The following is a 15,360-nucleotide window of genomic DNA, read 5'->3' on the forward strand; positions in this document are numbered from 1 at the left end:
TCGCCCAGCTGGCAGCCAATACTAGATCATTGATTTTACTGGTATGTAATTTGTGTGCTCTAATGTCACTAAAGAATTTTAAAAAAAACACAAAGTTTTATAAGTACAAGCTTAGTTTATATAAATGTCACATTTAGTTGTTTTTCTCTTTTGAGAACCCCCATGCAGTATGTATGACAAAGACAATTTTGTTCAATTTTTCTTTTCACTGTTGAATCAAATCCCTGAAAAGGCACTGACTTAGGATGATTTAGGATTCCTGAATTTGAAAGCCACCTATTCAAGAATGCCATTTAATGTGAAACAGAAGGTGGTCTTAAGCAGGTTTCCTGTAATGAAAGAAGCTGTTTAAACTTAAAATTTAACCTGCTTTTGAATTGTTACAGCATTCTGGAATATTATTAATTTCTCCATTCCCAGCTTGTAACACAAAAAGTATATCAGAAAACACCTTAGCTACATTTTCTTTAAATGAAGCCAATTAAACCAGAACATAAATTGCATTGTAATTACTTCAGCCGTTCTCATCTCTAAAAATCTTCCCTATGGCAAGTTTCTTTCTTATGTGAAAATGGAACAAAACTGTTGTTATGGAAACTGAGAGATGCTGGGACTTGGCATAATATGCCAGATATTGGTTAGGTCTATTTGAATGGCTATATCTTTTATGCAAATTTCAGAATATTCATTTCTGTGTTCTTCGTTGGAGGGAATGATAAGACAGGCTGAAATATTGACAATAACTGTGTAGATTACCTGCCCTAATACATACTGGTTAGTCATGAATGTTTTAAATACAGTTACATAAGGGAATTTGGGAGAAAAAAAGCAGAACGTTGTTATTTACGTTGGTTGCTTATTTTTTCTTGTAGCTCCTACGGAAGCGGCACATTGGAAATGATATTGTAACAATCGTTTTCCAAGAGCCTGGAGCACAGCCGTTCAGCCCAAAAAACATCCGATCCCACTTTCAGCACGTTTTCGTCATTGTCAGGGCGCATAACCCCTGCTCTGACGGTGTCTGTTACAGGTGTGTATCGGTGCCACAGCAGTGGCTCGGTGGACCTTGGCAGGTTGTCACACAGAGGCCCCATCCAGCTCTGCTTTCTAAAGTGGCAATGGGAAGTCCATTACTATTCATTTTTGTCTTTAAACTGTACATGCGGATGGCCGAATTCACATGATGATGTCATCTGATGGCATTGACCATCCCCCAGACATGTTGGTTAGACACCTGCTGTTTCCATTTGCACCTCCTCCTTAGGTGATGTCCTTCATTCCTACCATCTGGTCACCCGCTAACTAATTACTCATATTGCTAATTATAATTTTCTCTTGGCATATCTAAAGCAGAGAAGAATGATTATAATAAGTAGAGAAGAGAAGTTCATTTTTTAAAAACCTATTGTTATTATAAAAGCCCAGACCCTTGCCTCAGACTTAATGTGATTCACACTGATGCTTCTGACTACAAGCTTAGAGGCATTTCTATGCTTTATTAAGCATTTGTTGAAATTGTTTCAATGTCGCTTGGATCTTCAAAGAATTTTTACACCCTTGAGTTTTTCTAGCCACTCCTAAACTACTAGGGATGTGAATTTATAGGCATCTTTCATTAGGAGTACTTTGGTGGGAAAGTTGAGAGATGCATTGATTTCTATTCATTTTATTTAAATCTGACTTTCCCTAAGCAACATAGCTAGAGGAATTCAAATGCTTTTAATCGTTTAAAACCTCTTGGTCCCAACTTTCTCCACCATGAACATTCATATATTTATTTACGTGCACCTACCTGGTACCGTAACTGTGGAAAGTAGAAAAGTTTCCTAAGGAACACCTTGTTCTAACAGTGTAGAGAAGTGTGGAGTCATTATAGGCTGAAGTGAAGGATATTTCACTGAGAAGATGGGATTTGGTGCGTGTTTAAAGCACAAATGGATGGCATTCAGTGGGAAAAGAGAAATTATTGTAGGCGTGCCCAGTGGTGTGGACAGAAGCAGAGAGAGCAGAAAGAGGGTGGGAAGCACCGTGAGAAGGCTGCTAATGTGGGAAAGGTCACTAGGCAGTGCTAGGCCATCAAGGTGACACTGCATAAATAGAATTTTAGAAAAATTTATCTGATATTTCCATGCAAGATAATTTGTACACATAAAGATAAACTTGGAGGTTGTTGCTGTCCATTTGCTTTTCACAAGTTCTTTGTCCGGCCCTTATCAGATACGTGCCAGGCACTATTCTAGGCTTTGGGATGTAACAGGAGCACAAAAAGAGAAAAATCCCTATGATGGATCCAGAGGTGAGGTCCTGAAATAATGTGGTGTTATATCTCCCTGGGGACTGGAAAGTTGAGATAGGAAAAAGTGACTGATTCAGAATAATTTCAGAGGCCAGTTAACCTTGAATAGTCATGACATCACCAAGAGCGCAGAAATCAGTTAATAAATCAGCATACTAAAGCTTATCCTATGACTGATAAGAGAGCCCTCCAGCCTGTTATTTTATTTGTATCATTGCAATGAGCTTAATTATCTGGTCCCAGTTGATGGAGCAGATTAGAAGCAACACAATCTAAAAGGAGAAGGAGCAGTCAGTGGCAAGTACATACTGAAAACATAAGTACGTGATTACTGATAGAGGAGGTGCAAAAAAACTGTTCACATCCAAGATGCAAATTCAGTAAGCATAGAAGTCTGGAGGCATTTGGTAGTGCCCCCCTTATTTCCAGGGGATATGTTCCAAGCCCCCCAGTGAATGCCGGAAACTGCGGCTAGTGCCAAATCCTATATATAGTGTTCTTTTCGTATAGACATACCTATGATAAAGTTTAATTTATAAATTAGAGTAAGAGATTAACAACTAACAGTAAGAACAGTTGTAACAATATATTTTAATAATAGTTACGTGAATGAGGTCTCTCTTTCTCTGGAAGTATCTTACTGGTGCTGTACCACGGGTGATTGAAACCACAGAAAGTGAAATTGTGGATAAAGACAACTACCGTATACTTCACTCGCCCCTGGGACTTCACTTTGTAAAAACACAATGTAGAGTGTCATCATTTTTCAACAACTAATGAATTAATAGATCCAGGCATTGATCATCAAAGGCTGTAAATACCACAAAAAGAGACAAAGGTGCCTCATGATGGAAGAATACATCCTCATCTAGGAATTAGTCTTGCCCCTTTCCCCCACTAAGTTAAATCTGAATCTGTTCAAGCCTCTAAACAAGCCAACTTATAATAGGAACTATAAAGACAGAGGAACATGTTCGTAGTTGACAAAATTCAGACTGTGGACAACTCTATATAAACAGTCCAATTTCTTCAACAAATAAATAGAAGAAATATAAGAATGAAAGAAATGGAGGAGAATCTGTAGAATAAAAAGATTTTTAAAGATGATTGAATTAATTGCAATTCATGGACCTTATTTGGATCCCAGTTTAGACTATGAGAAAAATCTAAGGATTTCTTATAGAATTAGAAATTTGAACATCAACACACTATTTGATGAAATTAAAGAATTATTAATTTTAAAACTAGGATAGTAATAAGTAGTTATAAGAATGACCCTGAGTCTTTAAAACATGTTAAATTGTGGTCAGTAGCTATATTTAGGAAGGTGGAAATATATGTTACTCCTCTCAGAAAGGTTTCTCTGTACCCAATAATTAAAATGTAATAAATGTAAAAGGAGTCAGTATGAGGTAGTGCAAAAAGCACTTGGAATTAGACCAGATTGTTAAACTTAGATCTTAAATTTCCCTTTCTGTGCAGTGGAAAGTTGCTTGACATCTACTTAAAATCCCATAAGTAAAGTATCTAGCACAGACAGGGAGGGAGTGTGGTCTGTGCACATGGAATGTCCGTGTTTATCCTCTTTCTTCTCTTAAAAAAAAGAATTTGCAAGCTTAAACTAAGGAGAAAAAAAATTAAAATGGGTCAAGTGGTGGAAATTTCTTTCGGAAGTTCTATTCCAAGCTGTAATTAATCAGCATCCCTATTGTCCAGTGCAGCTGACCTCTGTAAGGCAAGAATCTGAATATGTCACTCTTTGTGCTTAAAACCACTTAGGGAAAAGTTCAGAGTCCCAGCCCTGCATACTGCATGGGGTCCTTCAGGTCTGGCCTCTCGTCTCTCAGTTTCTACTGGCACCTCTACCAGTTCCCAGCCTACCCTGCCTCACTCTTGTGGAGCTAGTTAGCACCCCCAGAGCGTGCGTGCTCTGCCCCTCCTTTCTGCACACGCTGCTCTCAGGCTAGAATGTCTCTTCTCACACACTCCCCTGCCTCTCCCCCATCCAATGAATCCCTGCTCTTCTCTTCTATGGGAAGACTCCCCGGTCCTCCCAGGACTGGATAAAGGGCATTTCCTAAGCGTTGCCAGTAGCACCCCGTGCTTCACCAGCAGAACACTCAAAGCACTAGGTGTAACCCCCACCAGACTTTGAGCTTCTGGAGTGCTGAGCCCTTGACATACTCAGCCTTGATCCTCAACATTAGCACAGAGCCTAGTGTATAGTAGGTGCTCAGAGAGTGTTTGATGATTTGGTGCCTGAATGCTATTAGAAATCGAGAGAATGGTTAGCACGTGTTTGTTCTACCACTGATCTTTCCTGTCCTTTGCCCAGGTCTGCTCTCTAGGAAAGCTCCCCAAGCCAGCATTCTGACCCAGGCTCCAAAAAGGGGAAATTTCCCTCCACTATTTTGATGTTGTCTGTGTCAACTTCCTTTTAAATTTTGGACTAGGAATTGTTGTTTACTGCTGTTTCCATTGTGCTTCCAAAGTTCAAGTGTTTTAACTTTGAAATTATTAATACTTTTTTCCATTTAGACTTATGTTCAGATGTCTCTGGAGCATTCCCATGTACCCCCTTAAAATTGGCTTTGAGTATCAAAACTTGTTACTTCATCCAAGGTCTTTAATGCCAACAAATATTACATGGCCCAGATGAACTAGAAACAGCCTCATGGTGGTCTCTTCCCAGGTGACTCATGTGGATGGTCCCTTTTAGCAAGCACCTCAGGAGTGGAAGGTTTCAGAACATTTCCTTAGAGGGAATAAGTGTGGTCTTGTCATAGAGCACTCTTTGGCTGTCCAGAAGCTTCCATTCCAGTCCTGGCTCTCTTTAACAACTCTGGGCAAATCATTTCACTTCTCTGCCTCTGTGTCCTGGAGAAGTGAAGAATTTGTACCAGCTGTTCAAACGGAGGTTCAGGGATATGTCAAACCACAGAGTAAACATAGGACACTTTCCTGATCCTTCAATGTGCTTAAAGATTTTGGAAAGAGAACATATTTTTATGTTAAAATGAATACAAATATTTTTCAGTAAAATTGCAAAATCGAGGTGAGTTTTAAGATGAAATGCAAGATTTTATTGGAAGAGTCTGAGGAACACTGACTTCTCCAAGTTTCCTTCCTGGGCTAACTTTCCATAACTGTTTTAGCCTCTGAGCTTCTGTCGTCTAGATAACCATCTCCACTAGAACATTCTAGTCCTCAACAATGCTGGGTAAATAAAGCATGGCTAAAATTTTAAAGAATGTATTATTTCTAAAAAGATACATTATTGCAAAGTAGGCCAACATAAATGTAGCCAAACAAGGCCCTTTGGAATCTGCTTTTAAAAATAGCAAGAACCATTTATAATTAATATATCTTAAGTATTTATATATAGCAGACTAAGATTCTAGAAAGGCTCATTTTCTTAAGGAGACAAACTGTTTTATTTAGCTTAAACCAGGCCTTGTTATCAAGAGTTCAGAATTTGTGGCATCTAAATTAATGAGCTTTTAACCTTGTAGAAACCTTGAAAGTTAGGTTTCTCCAAAACAGAATCCCTTATTTGAAAAGAACATTCCAGGGTATCATCTTCCTCATCGTCTTTCTGTGAGGATTCTATTTCTGATGATGCAAAGCCGATTTTAATGTCTGTATCATTTACCTCCCTACCACAGTGAATCATTGATAATTATATGTTAAGAATCCAGTTCTTTTCCTCACAGTTTATTCTAGATGCTTCTAATTATTGGTAGGTTTTTGGTATATGTTTGTCTAAAGTTCTATCAATTAGTGATTAGATCTGTAGAAAGCCAGTGAGTTTAACAGGCACGTGGATGGAGGGTGCACATAACCACATATCCCCCCAACCCACCCCTAACCTTTTCTTCTCCTTCTTTAAAATAAAACCACAACTGTTTTCTGGGTAAGAATAACAATTTCAGTGAAATTAGCAAGAAAAGAAATTGCCAATTTTAAAATGAAAGGTATTACATATTTTTGTATTCTTACAGGATTCCTCTTAGAAAATCTAGTAAATCTGGATTTCAGCATCTTTTGCTTGACTTTAAAAGAAAAAAAAAATAACATGATCAAATTAAAATTATACAGCTGTCAGCATTCAAGCCAGACAGTTCACGATAGACAAAAAAAATTGCCTTTCTAATACATAGCGGTATAATTAAGCCATAATGCATGCGGAGGTTTCTGTGAATTCTCTTCTCCAGTTAGAAGATGGAGTGTTGCTTGCCACCTTTCTTCGTCATCAAGTGAACTTTTTTTGTTTTTTTAAATAAGCTTGTGAAAACCAACAAATAGGCCATCCATGGCATCTTAGGACAGTGTAGATTTTCCATTTCACCAAAAATATAATTTATATCCCGAGCTTGCCTATTTTTATTTATTTTATTTTCACAAGGAATAATTATTTTTTGAAAAGCAAAGCTGAATATCTTAAAGCAAACCCTGCTTAAAATACAGAAAAAATGAAACAGAGCTCTTCAATTTTATTTGAAAGGTACATACTCTCTGATGATGTCTTTTCTAGTTCAGAAGAAACAGACTTTTACATTGCTCCTCTGAAACTTAAAACAATTGGGTAATTTACTCACTTTTAAATAATTTGGAAGGAGGGATGTTTGGTATGTTAAAATCATCATTTCCAGCCATGTCATACTCTGCTGAAATCTTGGAACATGATGTAAAACACATTGCTCTCCATTTCCATTTAACTTCTGCTGTTTTAGGAGAACTTCATTTTGTTCCTTTTGAGGTTAAAAATAATAGGTTATCCTAGATGTTCATATAGTCCTTTTCTTAGGCCCATTTTTAGTAAAATATTAATATATGCAGAAGAAATGACTGCAACAGGCTTTCTTATATCTTGCTTAAAGGAAGGGGGAAAGTAAGACATTTTTCTCTCAAATAGGTTGTCAGAGTCAAATACCAAAAGTAGAGAATTTGGACTAAAGAATAGCTCAGTTTTAAAATATGATTTTAAAGCACTGTTGCTGTTACATAAAGATCACACTCATTCTGTTACTCAAATTCCAATTTTCATTTTAAACTTATGCTTTAATCTGGTTGTGTAATGCCTCACACTTAGGCCAACGAATATTTAATTTTATTCAGATTTAATATACTTCTTTTATGTCCTGCATCTTCTGATATTTTTATTATAAACTATCTACTTAGAGGCATTCTATCTAAAATGAAGAACACATTTGTGTTCTTATAGAATCTGCTTATTTTGAAAGGTCACGTGATTATAGTAACCTCCCTTGGAAACAGTCTGTAGGTATTTAAAATGTCACATGCAGAATATTCCAGTAAATCTGTTTTCTCATGGAATTATGATCAGTTTCCTATCTGTTAAAGAAAAGAAAGTTAATGCTTCAAGCTTTTGGGGTTTTTATGAGAGTTTTTGGCCTAGAGAAAACATTCATGTTCTGTGAATCCTAATTGTGGTTGAATGAAAAAGTGAATGTGCTTATATTAAGCAGAATGTTTGTTGTTTCTTGTGGAAAAATGAGCAGCTATTTTGCTCCAAAGGTATGCCTTTGAGAAAGTGTATTTTATTCTCAAGTTGTGAGACTGAGACATATTAACGTGCCTCTTCCTCTTTGGTCTTTGCTTTGTCTCTCAGTGTGGCCGTCACCAGGTCCAGAGATGTGCCTTCTTTTGGGCCTCCCATCCCTAAAGGGGTCACTTTCCCTAAGTCAAATGTGTTCAGGGACTTCCTTTTGGCCAAAGTGATTAATGCAGAAAATGCTGCTCATAAGTCGGAAAAGTTCCGGGCCATGGCGACTCGGACCCGCCAGGAGTACCTGAAAGATCTGGCAGAAAAGAATGTCACCAATACGCCTATCGACCCTTCCGGCAAGTTTCCATTCATCTCTCTGGCCTCCAAGAAGAAGGAAAAGTCTAAGCCATACCCAGGAGCTGAGCTCAGTAGCATGGGAGCCATCGTGTGGGCGGTCCGGGCCAAAGACTACAACAAGGCCATGGAAATAGACTGTCTTTTGGGGATCTCCAATGAGTTCATTGTCCTCATTGAACAGGAAACAAAGAGTGTGGTTTTCAATTGTTCCTGCAGAGATGTGATAGGGTGGACTTCAACCGACACCAGCCTCAAAATCTTCTACGAACGAGGAGAATGTATTTCAGTGGAGAGTTTCATTAACGAGGATATCAAAGAGATCGTCAAAAGGTTGCAGGTGAGTCTTTTCTTTCCACTCACTTATATACAGTTTCTCTTTCATAAAGCTTTCAGTGCAGACTACAGCAAGTGACTGAAGCTCGTACTGTCTTATTAGCTCCTCTGAAAACTCCCTTGATAAGTGAAGCAAACAGTTTATCTCTGGCTTGTGTTTCCCACTATGTTTTGGAATAGTAGCAGAACAAATGGGGCAGACACGTTGTGTGTATGTGTTGTTTGCACGTGACCTGATGCTGCAGCCCAGCCCATCTGGTGGTGGTGTTGAAAAGAGTTGTTGGATTGAGTATCTGCCTCCTCGAGTTGTATAAAGGCAAAATGAGTAGCAGAGTATGGTTTCTCTTTGCTGCCAGCTCCCCGTAGGTTGCTGTTAGAGGTTTCCTTGTAACTTCAGGGAAGGCTTTGAGTTTTTTGGATGCAACAAATATGTTCCTTTTGGCCTAATGAATAGAGACTAGTGAAGGGGAAATAACCAGACTGCTCTTCAGCTGACAGCAGGGTATTCAGAAATAGCCCTGCTTGCAGCGTTTTTCCAGTTCCTTGTCCACCCCTTAATCCCCTATTGCATTAAACCGCAGTATCTTTTATTTCCTCGTCTAGTTTGTTTCAAAAGGTTGTGAATCAGTGGAGATGACTCTGCGAAGAAATGGGTTAGGGCAGCTTGGCTTCCATGTCAACTACGAGGGCATCGTGGCCGACGTGGAGCCCTACGGCTACGCCTGGCAGGCAGGGCTGAGGCAGGGCAGCCGCCTGGTGGAGATCTGCAAGGTGGCGGTGGCCACTCTGAGCCACGAGCAGATGATCGATCTCCTGAGAACCTCCGTCACGGTGAAGGTCGTCATCATTCCACCCCATGATGACTGCACCCCGCGAAGGTAGGTCTGAGCTGGCACCTGTGGGCCTGAGCGCGGAGGGCAGGGTCTGTGTCCCATGGAGAACACAACTTCCTAGCCGGTGGGGAAGTAGTGTGTCATGAAGAGCAGTAGGTCACATGCGGCGCTGAAAGTCCATCGGTGGAAAGTCTGACTCAGGATGCAGCTCCCTTTCCACATGTGGCAAACAGCAGCTGGAGAGAATGGCTAACTGGGACCATTCCCAGGTTTTACATCTCTGATTTATAAAGTTGCCATTACAGATCGAGAAGTCTGGTAATATCCATCTTAAGCATCTTATACCAGTAGCTGAGAAACATTGAACACTTCACATGAAAAGGCACTCAGCATCTCAGACTGTCAGATTTTCTTTTGTGTTCAGTGGCACTCTTATTCTTCTCTATGTCCCATCTGTACCCAATTGCTGTTGAAAACTCAGAGGACTGTTTTGACCCTTGCTGGGCAGCTGAATATGACTTACCAGGCTTTTTCTTAAGTGCATCTGCGTGTGCTGGGAATTGGCTTCAGATGAGCTGGCCCTGCTTGTGATGCTTTGGCGTTTTGGTTCTAGCCTTTTCCCAAAAGGAAAGCCCAGGAGCTCCCTGTCCCTCCCAGCTCCTGCCAAGCCAGCAGCACTATTGAAGATTTAATTTCTCTGTCTCTGGGGAAGCTCCTTGATGGAACAGATTTAATCAACTGTTTTTTGTCCTTGTTGCTAGTTTTTTAAAAATCTATGTTTTTTTAAGCCATTGTTTTCTAAGACTTTCTCTTAAGCTTTGGCAATTCTTAGGCCTTCTAAAACCAAGACAATGTTCTTTATCTGCTTTTCCCCCAAAAAATGACTGGTCCTACACCTGAGCTCTCATAGATTTATGAATATCAGATGGTGAATTATAAATGGTTATGATGAGTTATTTGTGTCCTTTTAAAAGTAAGCAGTGGCTGGGCACGGTGGCTTACGCCTGTAATCCCAGCACGTTGGTAGGCCAAAGTGGGAGGATTGTTTGAGGCCAGGAGTTTGAGACCAGCCTAGGCAACATAGTGAGACCCTGTCTCTACAAAAAATTTAAAATATAGCCAGGCATGGTGGAGTGTGCCTGTAGTCCTAGCTACTTGGGAGGCTGAGGCAGGAGGATGACTTGAGCCCAGGATTTGGAGGCTGCAGTAAGCTTCGATCACATCACTGTACTCCAGCCTGGGTGATGACAGAACAAGACTCTATCTCTTAAGAAAAAAAAGTAAGCAACTATATATATATATATATATATATATATATATATATATATATATATATATATATTCATTTATTTTTTTCAATAAAAAGTAAGTGGCAATAACAATCTAAATGTACTTCAGTTCTTCAAACCAAGTGTTCCAACCAGACTTTGCTGGAGATAGTATTTCCTAATACTGCTTACCTCCTAGAAGGCCCAGGCATCACGTGTGCACATCAAAATATAGTGAAATCCCTTGGCTGATAGTTTTAAGAAGTACTCTCTTTTGGATGACTGGATTTCCCTGAAAATCAAAATATATATTCAGAACTTTTTATGTCAGCTATTTTGGAATGGAGGGAAATATTCGGAAACTGCCCTACACACATACCCTGCCTTGGTTAACCAGGTCTAATGACCCCTATTAGCCTTTTCTGGTTTCCGCAAGCATGTCTTCATTGATGTTAAGCAATGTGCTGAACTGTGATTCAAAAAATATCGCAAGGCAGCTCAGGAAGATGGCTGGGAGCTTACGACACTCTGCAGCTACACTGCACTGCTTCTCTCGTCTCTTTCTCTGCTGTCTCTTGGTCTCTCTTTCAAGTTGTCTTCTTTATTGCTTCTAAACAGGCAGTTATTAACTGGAAAGATAACCAAGCTTTGTAAAGTTTTAACCTTAATTGCATACAATATAAGGAGTAGTAGAAGCTGGTCTATGGACTGTCTACTCGAAAATGCAGCCCCTGGATCTCGCAGTGCCATTTCATCTGTTCCGAGGGCTTTGCCCTTATTTCTGGACTCCCAGGTTTATACAGAGGGGAGGAGAAGGAAATAGATTTGTGTGAATGTGTGTGGAAAGGGCACAACACTACTGATGCTGGAATTGTGAATAGTTGTTACTAGAAAGATGGGTCAGAGGCCTGGCCCTGGACAGATGGCTCCATGTAGAGGAGGGACACTAGGCTATGTCTTCTGTGGAGTGTCCGGTGAAAATAACTAACATTTCCTGAGTCTTTTACTTCAATATGCCAGGTCCTAGAAAAAGCACTTTTATATGAATTAGTACATTGAATCCTTACAGCAACCCTGGGAAGTAATAGTATTGTTATTTCTGTTTTGAAGAAAACCGAGGACTCAGGAAGGTTAGTAACTCCCTAAGCTCCTCTGGCCAAGGTAGGTCTAACTTCAGAGTCTGAGACCCTGTCACTTAGTATGCCTGGCACACAGATCCTTTCCTTATACACCAGAATAGGCAGTGATATGCTGGTAAATTGGCTTTCTCTTGGGGAAGAAGCCTTGATCTGTAGTGTTTGCTGATTCCCGTGGCGCAGGTACTCCCACTGTGGCTAATCTCGCTACCAACCTGGCGTCCCTGCAGGCAGAGTTGGGGTAGATGGACGATCCGGTCCACCACGCCACTGAGTGGATGTGTCACATTTGCTTAGTCACCCAACACCACTGTGAAGCACTCGGGCCATCCTCTTGCTGGGATGGGAGGCCAGGGGAAGGGTCAGTGCCCTACACAGCCCCGTGGGCCTGGAGCCACATCTTGCCCCTTTCACTGCAGTTTCCATCTGAAAAGCCACTGTCAGACCTTCTGGGCAGGGAAGGTGGGAGATGCTGGCATTGATGCCTTCAAAGGCCTGAAAGCCAGCTCCCGCCTCCTGCCTTTAGAAATGACTTCAAAGGGAACAGTTGCAGCATTAACACCTTGTTATAATTTTCAACAAAATAGGATAATGCTCTTCTGTCATTTTTTTTCTTCTCCTCCGCACTTCACACTCCTACCGCTGTTTTCCTAGCAACTAATTACTCTGTTCTTTGACTAGTCACTCTCTTCTTCCTTGTCAGCCATGACTTTACCCACAAAGCTCCATCGGGAGCCAGGATGGGCCTCCTGGAGGCACGCTACCCCGGCCCTCGGCCGTGCGTGGTTTTAGGGTCTCCAGGACCCGAAGCGGCCACAGGCACCTGGGGACACAGTGACTGTATGTCATACAAACACCCACGGGTTTGTGTGTTCACATGGGAGAGTCATTCGTTTCGAAAAGGCAGCTTTTTAAAAAATATAAAGCCAGTTTAATAATAAAGAAAAAGTGGTGGCCGGGCGTGGTGGCTCACGCCTATAATCCTAGCTCTCTGGGAGGCCGAGGTGGGCGGATTGTTTGAGCTCAGGAGTTCCCGGGCATGGTGGCGCATGCCTGTAGTCCCAGCTACTCGGGAGGCTGAGGCAGGAGGATCGCTTGAGCCCAGGAGTTTGAGGTTGCTGTGAGCTAGGATGACGCCACGGCACTCTAGCCTGGGCAACACAGTGAGACTCTGTCTCAAAAAAAAAAGAAAAAATGGTACTTAAATAACAAATGTAAAATAGGACTCTTGTCCCTGTTCTTAGACCCCTCTATGGATTGCTTCCAAACCACAATTTTTTTTTTAATAGACAAAGGGACAGGGAGAGAACACAAACCTTCTACACCCCAACTATGTGTTGGGCATTTTCCTTTTTATCCTCATGGCAGCTTCATTTCTATTAAAATGATGAAGAGAGTGAGGCTGGGGGAGGGGTTCATTTGCTGCCCAAAGAGAAAACAAAACCAGCTAGCATGACATTGAGGGGAGCCGTCCTGTGGACTTCACCGGAAGTGAGCAGTCCCTTCTGCAGGAGGTACCCAACCTATCACCCCCATCTGTCTCCCCTCTGGAGTAGATGACCAGCGTCAATATATTACTGTCTGTGACCTCTGAATCTTCAACGTCATTCTCTTGACAAGATGAAAACACTTGGGTGACAGATTAAATGTGATGTTCTGGATGGTGTTGCATGGGGCCAACCTTTATTCTGTTGAAGGCCATTAGCCTACAGTTTTTAAGGAAAGCAATCAAGGGCCATTCAGAACGAAGAGCTAAAAACAGACAAGTTACATAAAAAGACCAAATTACCTTTTAGATAAGAAATGGTCTCAAAGTTTTTTCTTCCTTTTAAAAGACCAAGTATTTTAAAGTGCAAAAGCGTACTGCTTCAGAGCTAGAAGGGCTATTAGAAATCTTCTGGTTCAAATCTCTCATTTTTCCGGGGAGGAACTTGGGTTCAAAGAGGTTAATGTGTTTTTTCTAAGCCAGAGTCACGTGGCTTGTAGGGATAGAGCCATCTTCAAACAGAAAACTTTTCTGACTCAAGAGTCCAGTGTTGTGATATTCTATTCAATATACTGGGCCTCCATTTCTCTGTATTTTGTAGTGTCTTAAGGAAAAAAGGAGAGAGTAAGGAGAAATAAGAAATAAGAAAAGAAAAAATTAAAAAGGCTGAAAAATAGAATAAAAAGATGGAGTGGCTTTTCAGTTAGTTTATATAGTTTCAGTGGGTCACCGTTTGTCACTGACATTGTAATTCCTGCTGACCAGACCACAGCTCTTTAAGTGGGTTTTATAAAAGTTGTTGAATTTTCCTTTTTGTCATAGGCTATGCTCTGTGTGAGACCTGATAGTTTCTGTGGGGTTAAGGATGTTTGGGGACTTGGAGTGGTTTAGTTAGTGACTAAAATAAAACTAACCTATAGGTGGATTAATTCTGGGTTTTCAAATCCCAGCTCTGCCACTTCCTGGCCGTGTAAACTTGGGCAAGTTAATCCCCCCAGGCCTCCACGTCATCATCTATAAAGCGAGGATAATGACAGCATCTACTTCGTGGAGATGCCGTAATGCGGCTAGCTTAGTGCCTGGCCCATTGTAAGTTATAGGTATTGTTGGAGTTACCATTCTTCAACATCAAGGTTTACTTAGAATAAGATAAAAAATCCTTTTGTGAAAGTTTATGCATGGCATTGAAAGGCAGCTTTTCTCTGTGTTCTTCAGTGTACTGTCCGCTTCCTGATTCTATGTGTCATTCTTCAGTTTTGCAGAGGAAAGTAAGAGACCGGGAAGCGAGTGGGTGGTTGCCCTCACCACGAAGGGCCATCAGAAATGGCAGGTGCTGAGGTTCAGTTCTCTGGAAACGTCTTTGCTTTCTCCTTCTCTGTGAATGAGTCTTTGCTCCGTCTCTAGGCTTTATCATATTACATTCCACTGATGTAGGATACACAGAATGTTTCTAGCTATGTGTTAAGCATGGTGGAAATGAAATATAGACTATAAGGAAGACAAAGTCTTTGGCTAAAGGGATGTTTTAACCAGTTTGAGTATTAAATGTTATGCAGTTTAAAAGACTGCTTCAAATAGTTTTTGAAGAAGAAAGCTTAGCAACTCTCAATTCCAAATCTCTCATTTTAGAAGAAACAAAGGCCCAAAGGTGAAAGCAGCTTGTCTGTTTGATATTGTATCACTTGCCTGGTGCAAAATCACTGGAAGCAGCTTATGAAGTCACCTGTGCAGTATTGCAAGATAAAACCTCGGCACAGAACTTTTGGGGGAGGGTAGTGAAAGGAAAACGGCCTAGGTGGAAATTTTGGGGAAGTTAATGCCCAGAATACTTTATTATCAGGCTCTGTACATGTGCTGGTTCCTAGCCACTAATAGGAAGGGGCGTGGATGATAACAGATGATAGCATTTGTTGAGCTTCCTAAGTTAAAACCAACCGTTGCTGAGGAGAAGCAAAGCTAGTCCTGATTTTGAGCAGGAGAGAAATTTGTTGTGGATTACTGCAAATTTTTATCAGTATTCCTTTGGCAGAGTATAACATTTTTGCATTGCATATACAAATCCAGAGTACCAGCTCTTTATATTTAATAATATGCCCTATTTAGTCAGAAATGAAAGACTCCAAACCATACTTTAGTATATCT

General features: G+C 40.7%; 1 protein-coding gene across 2 annotated transcripts in view; it reads left to right on the forward strand.

Annotated features, from left to right (window-relative positions):
* SIPA1L1 (signal-induced proliferation-associated 1 like 1) overlaps window positions 1-15,360 on the forward strand; it is a 412,284-nt gene that overhangs the window by 328,727 nt on the left and 68,197 nt on the right. For both annotated transcript variants that reach the window (XM_012656253.1, XM_012656254.1), the window contains 3 exons: window positions 873-1,030; window positions 7,929-8,499; window positions 9,099-9,373. In XM_012656253.1, coding sequence (XP_012511707.1) covers window positions 873-1,030; window positions 7,929-8,499; window positions 9,099-9,373 — 1,004 coding nt within the window. The remainder of the gene's footprint in view (window positions 1-872; window positions 1,031-7,928; window positions 8,500-9,098; window positions 9,374-15,360) is intronic.

The sequence above is a fragment of the Propithecus coquereli genome, unplaced genomic scaffold (assembly GCF_000956105.1).
Source record: "Propithecus coquereli isolate 6110/MARCELLA unplaced genomic scaffold, Pcoq_1.0 Scaffold5, whole genome shotgun sequence".
Lineage (NCBI taxonomy): Eukaryota > Metazoa > Chordata > Mammalia > Primates > Indriidae > Propithecus > Propithecus coquereli.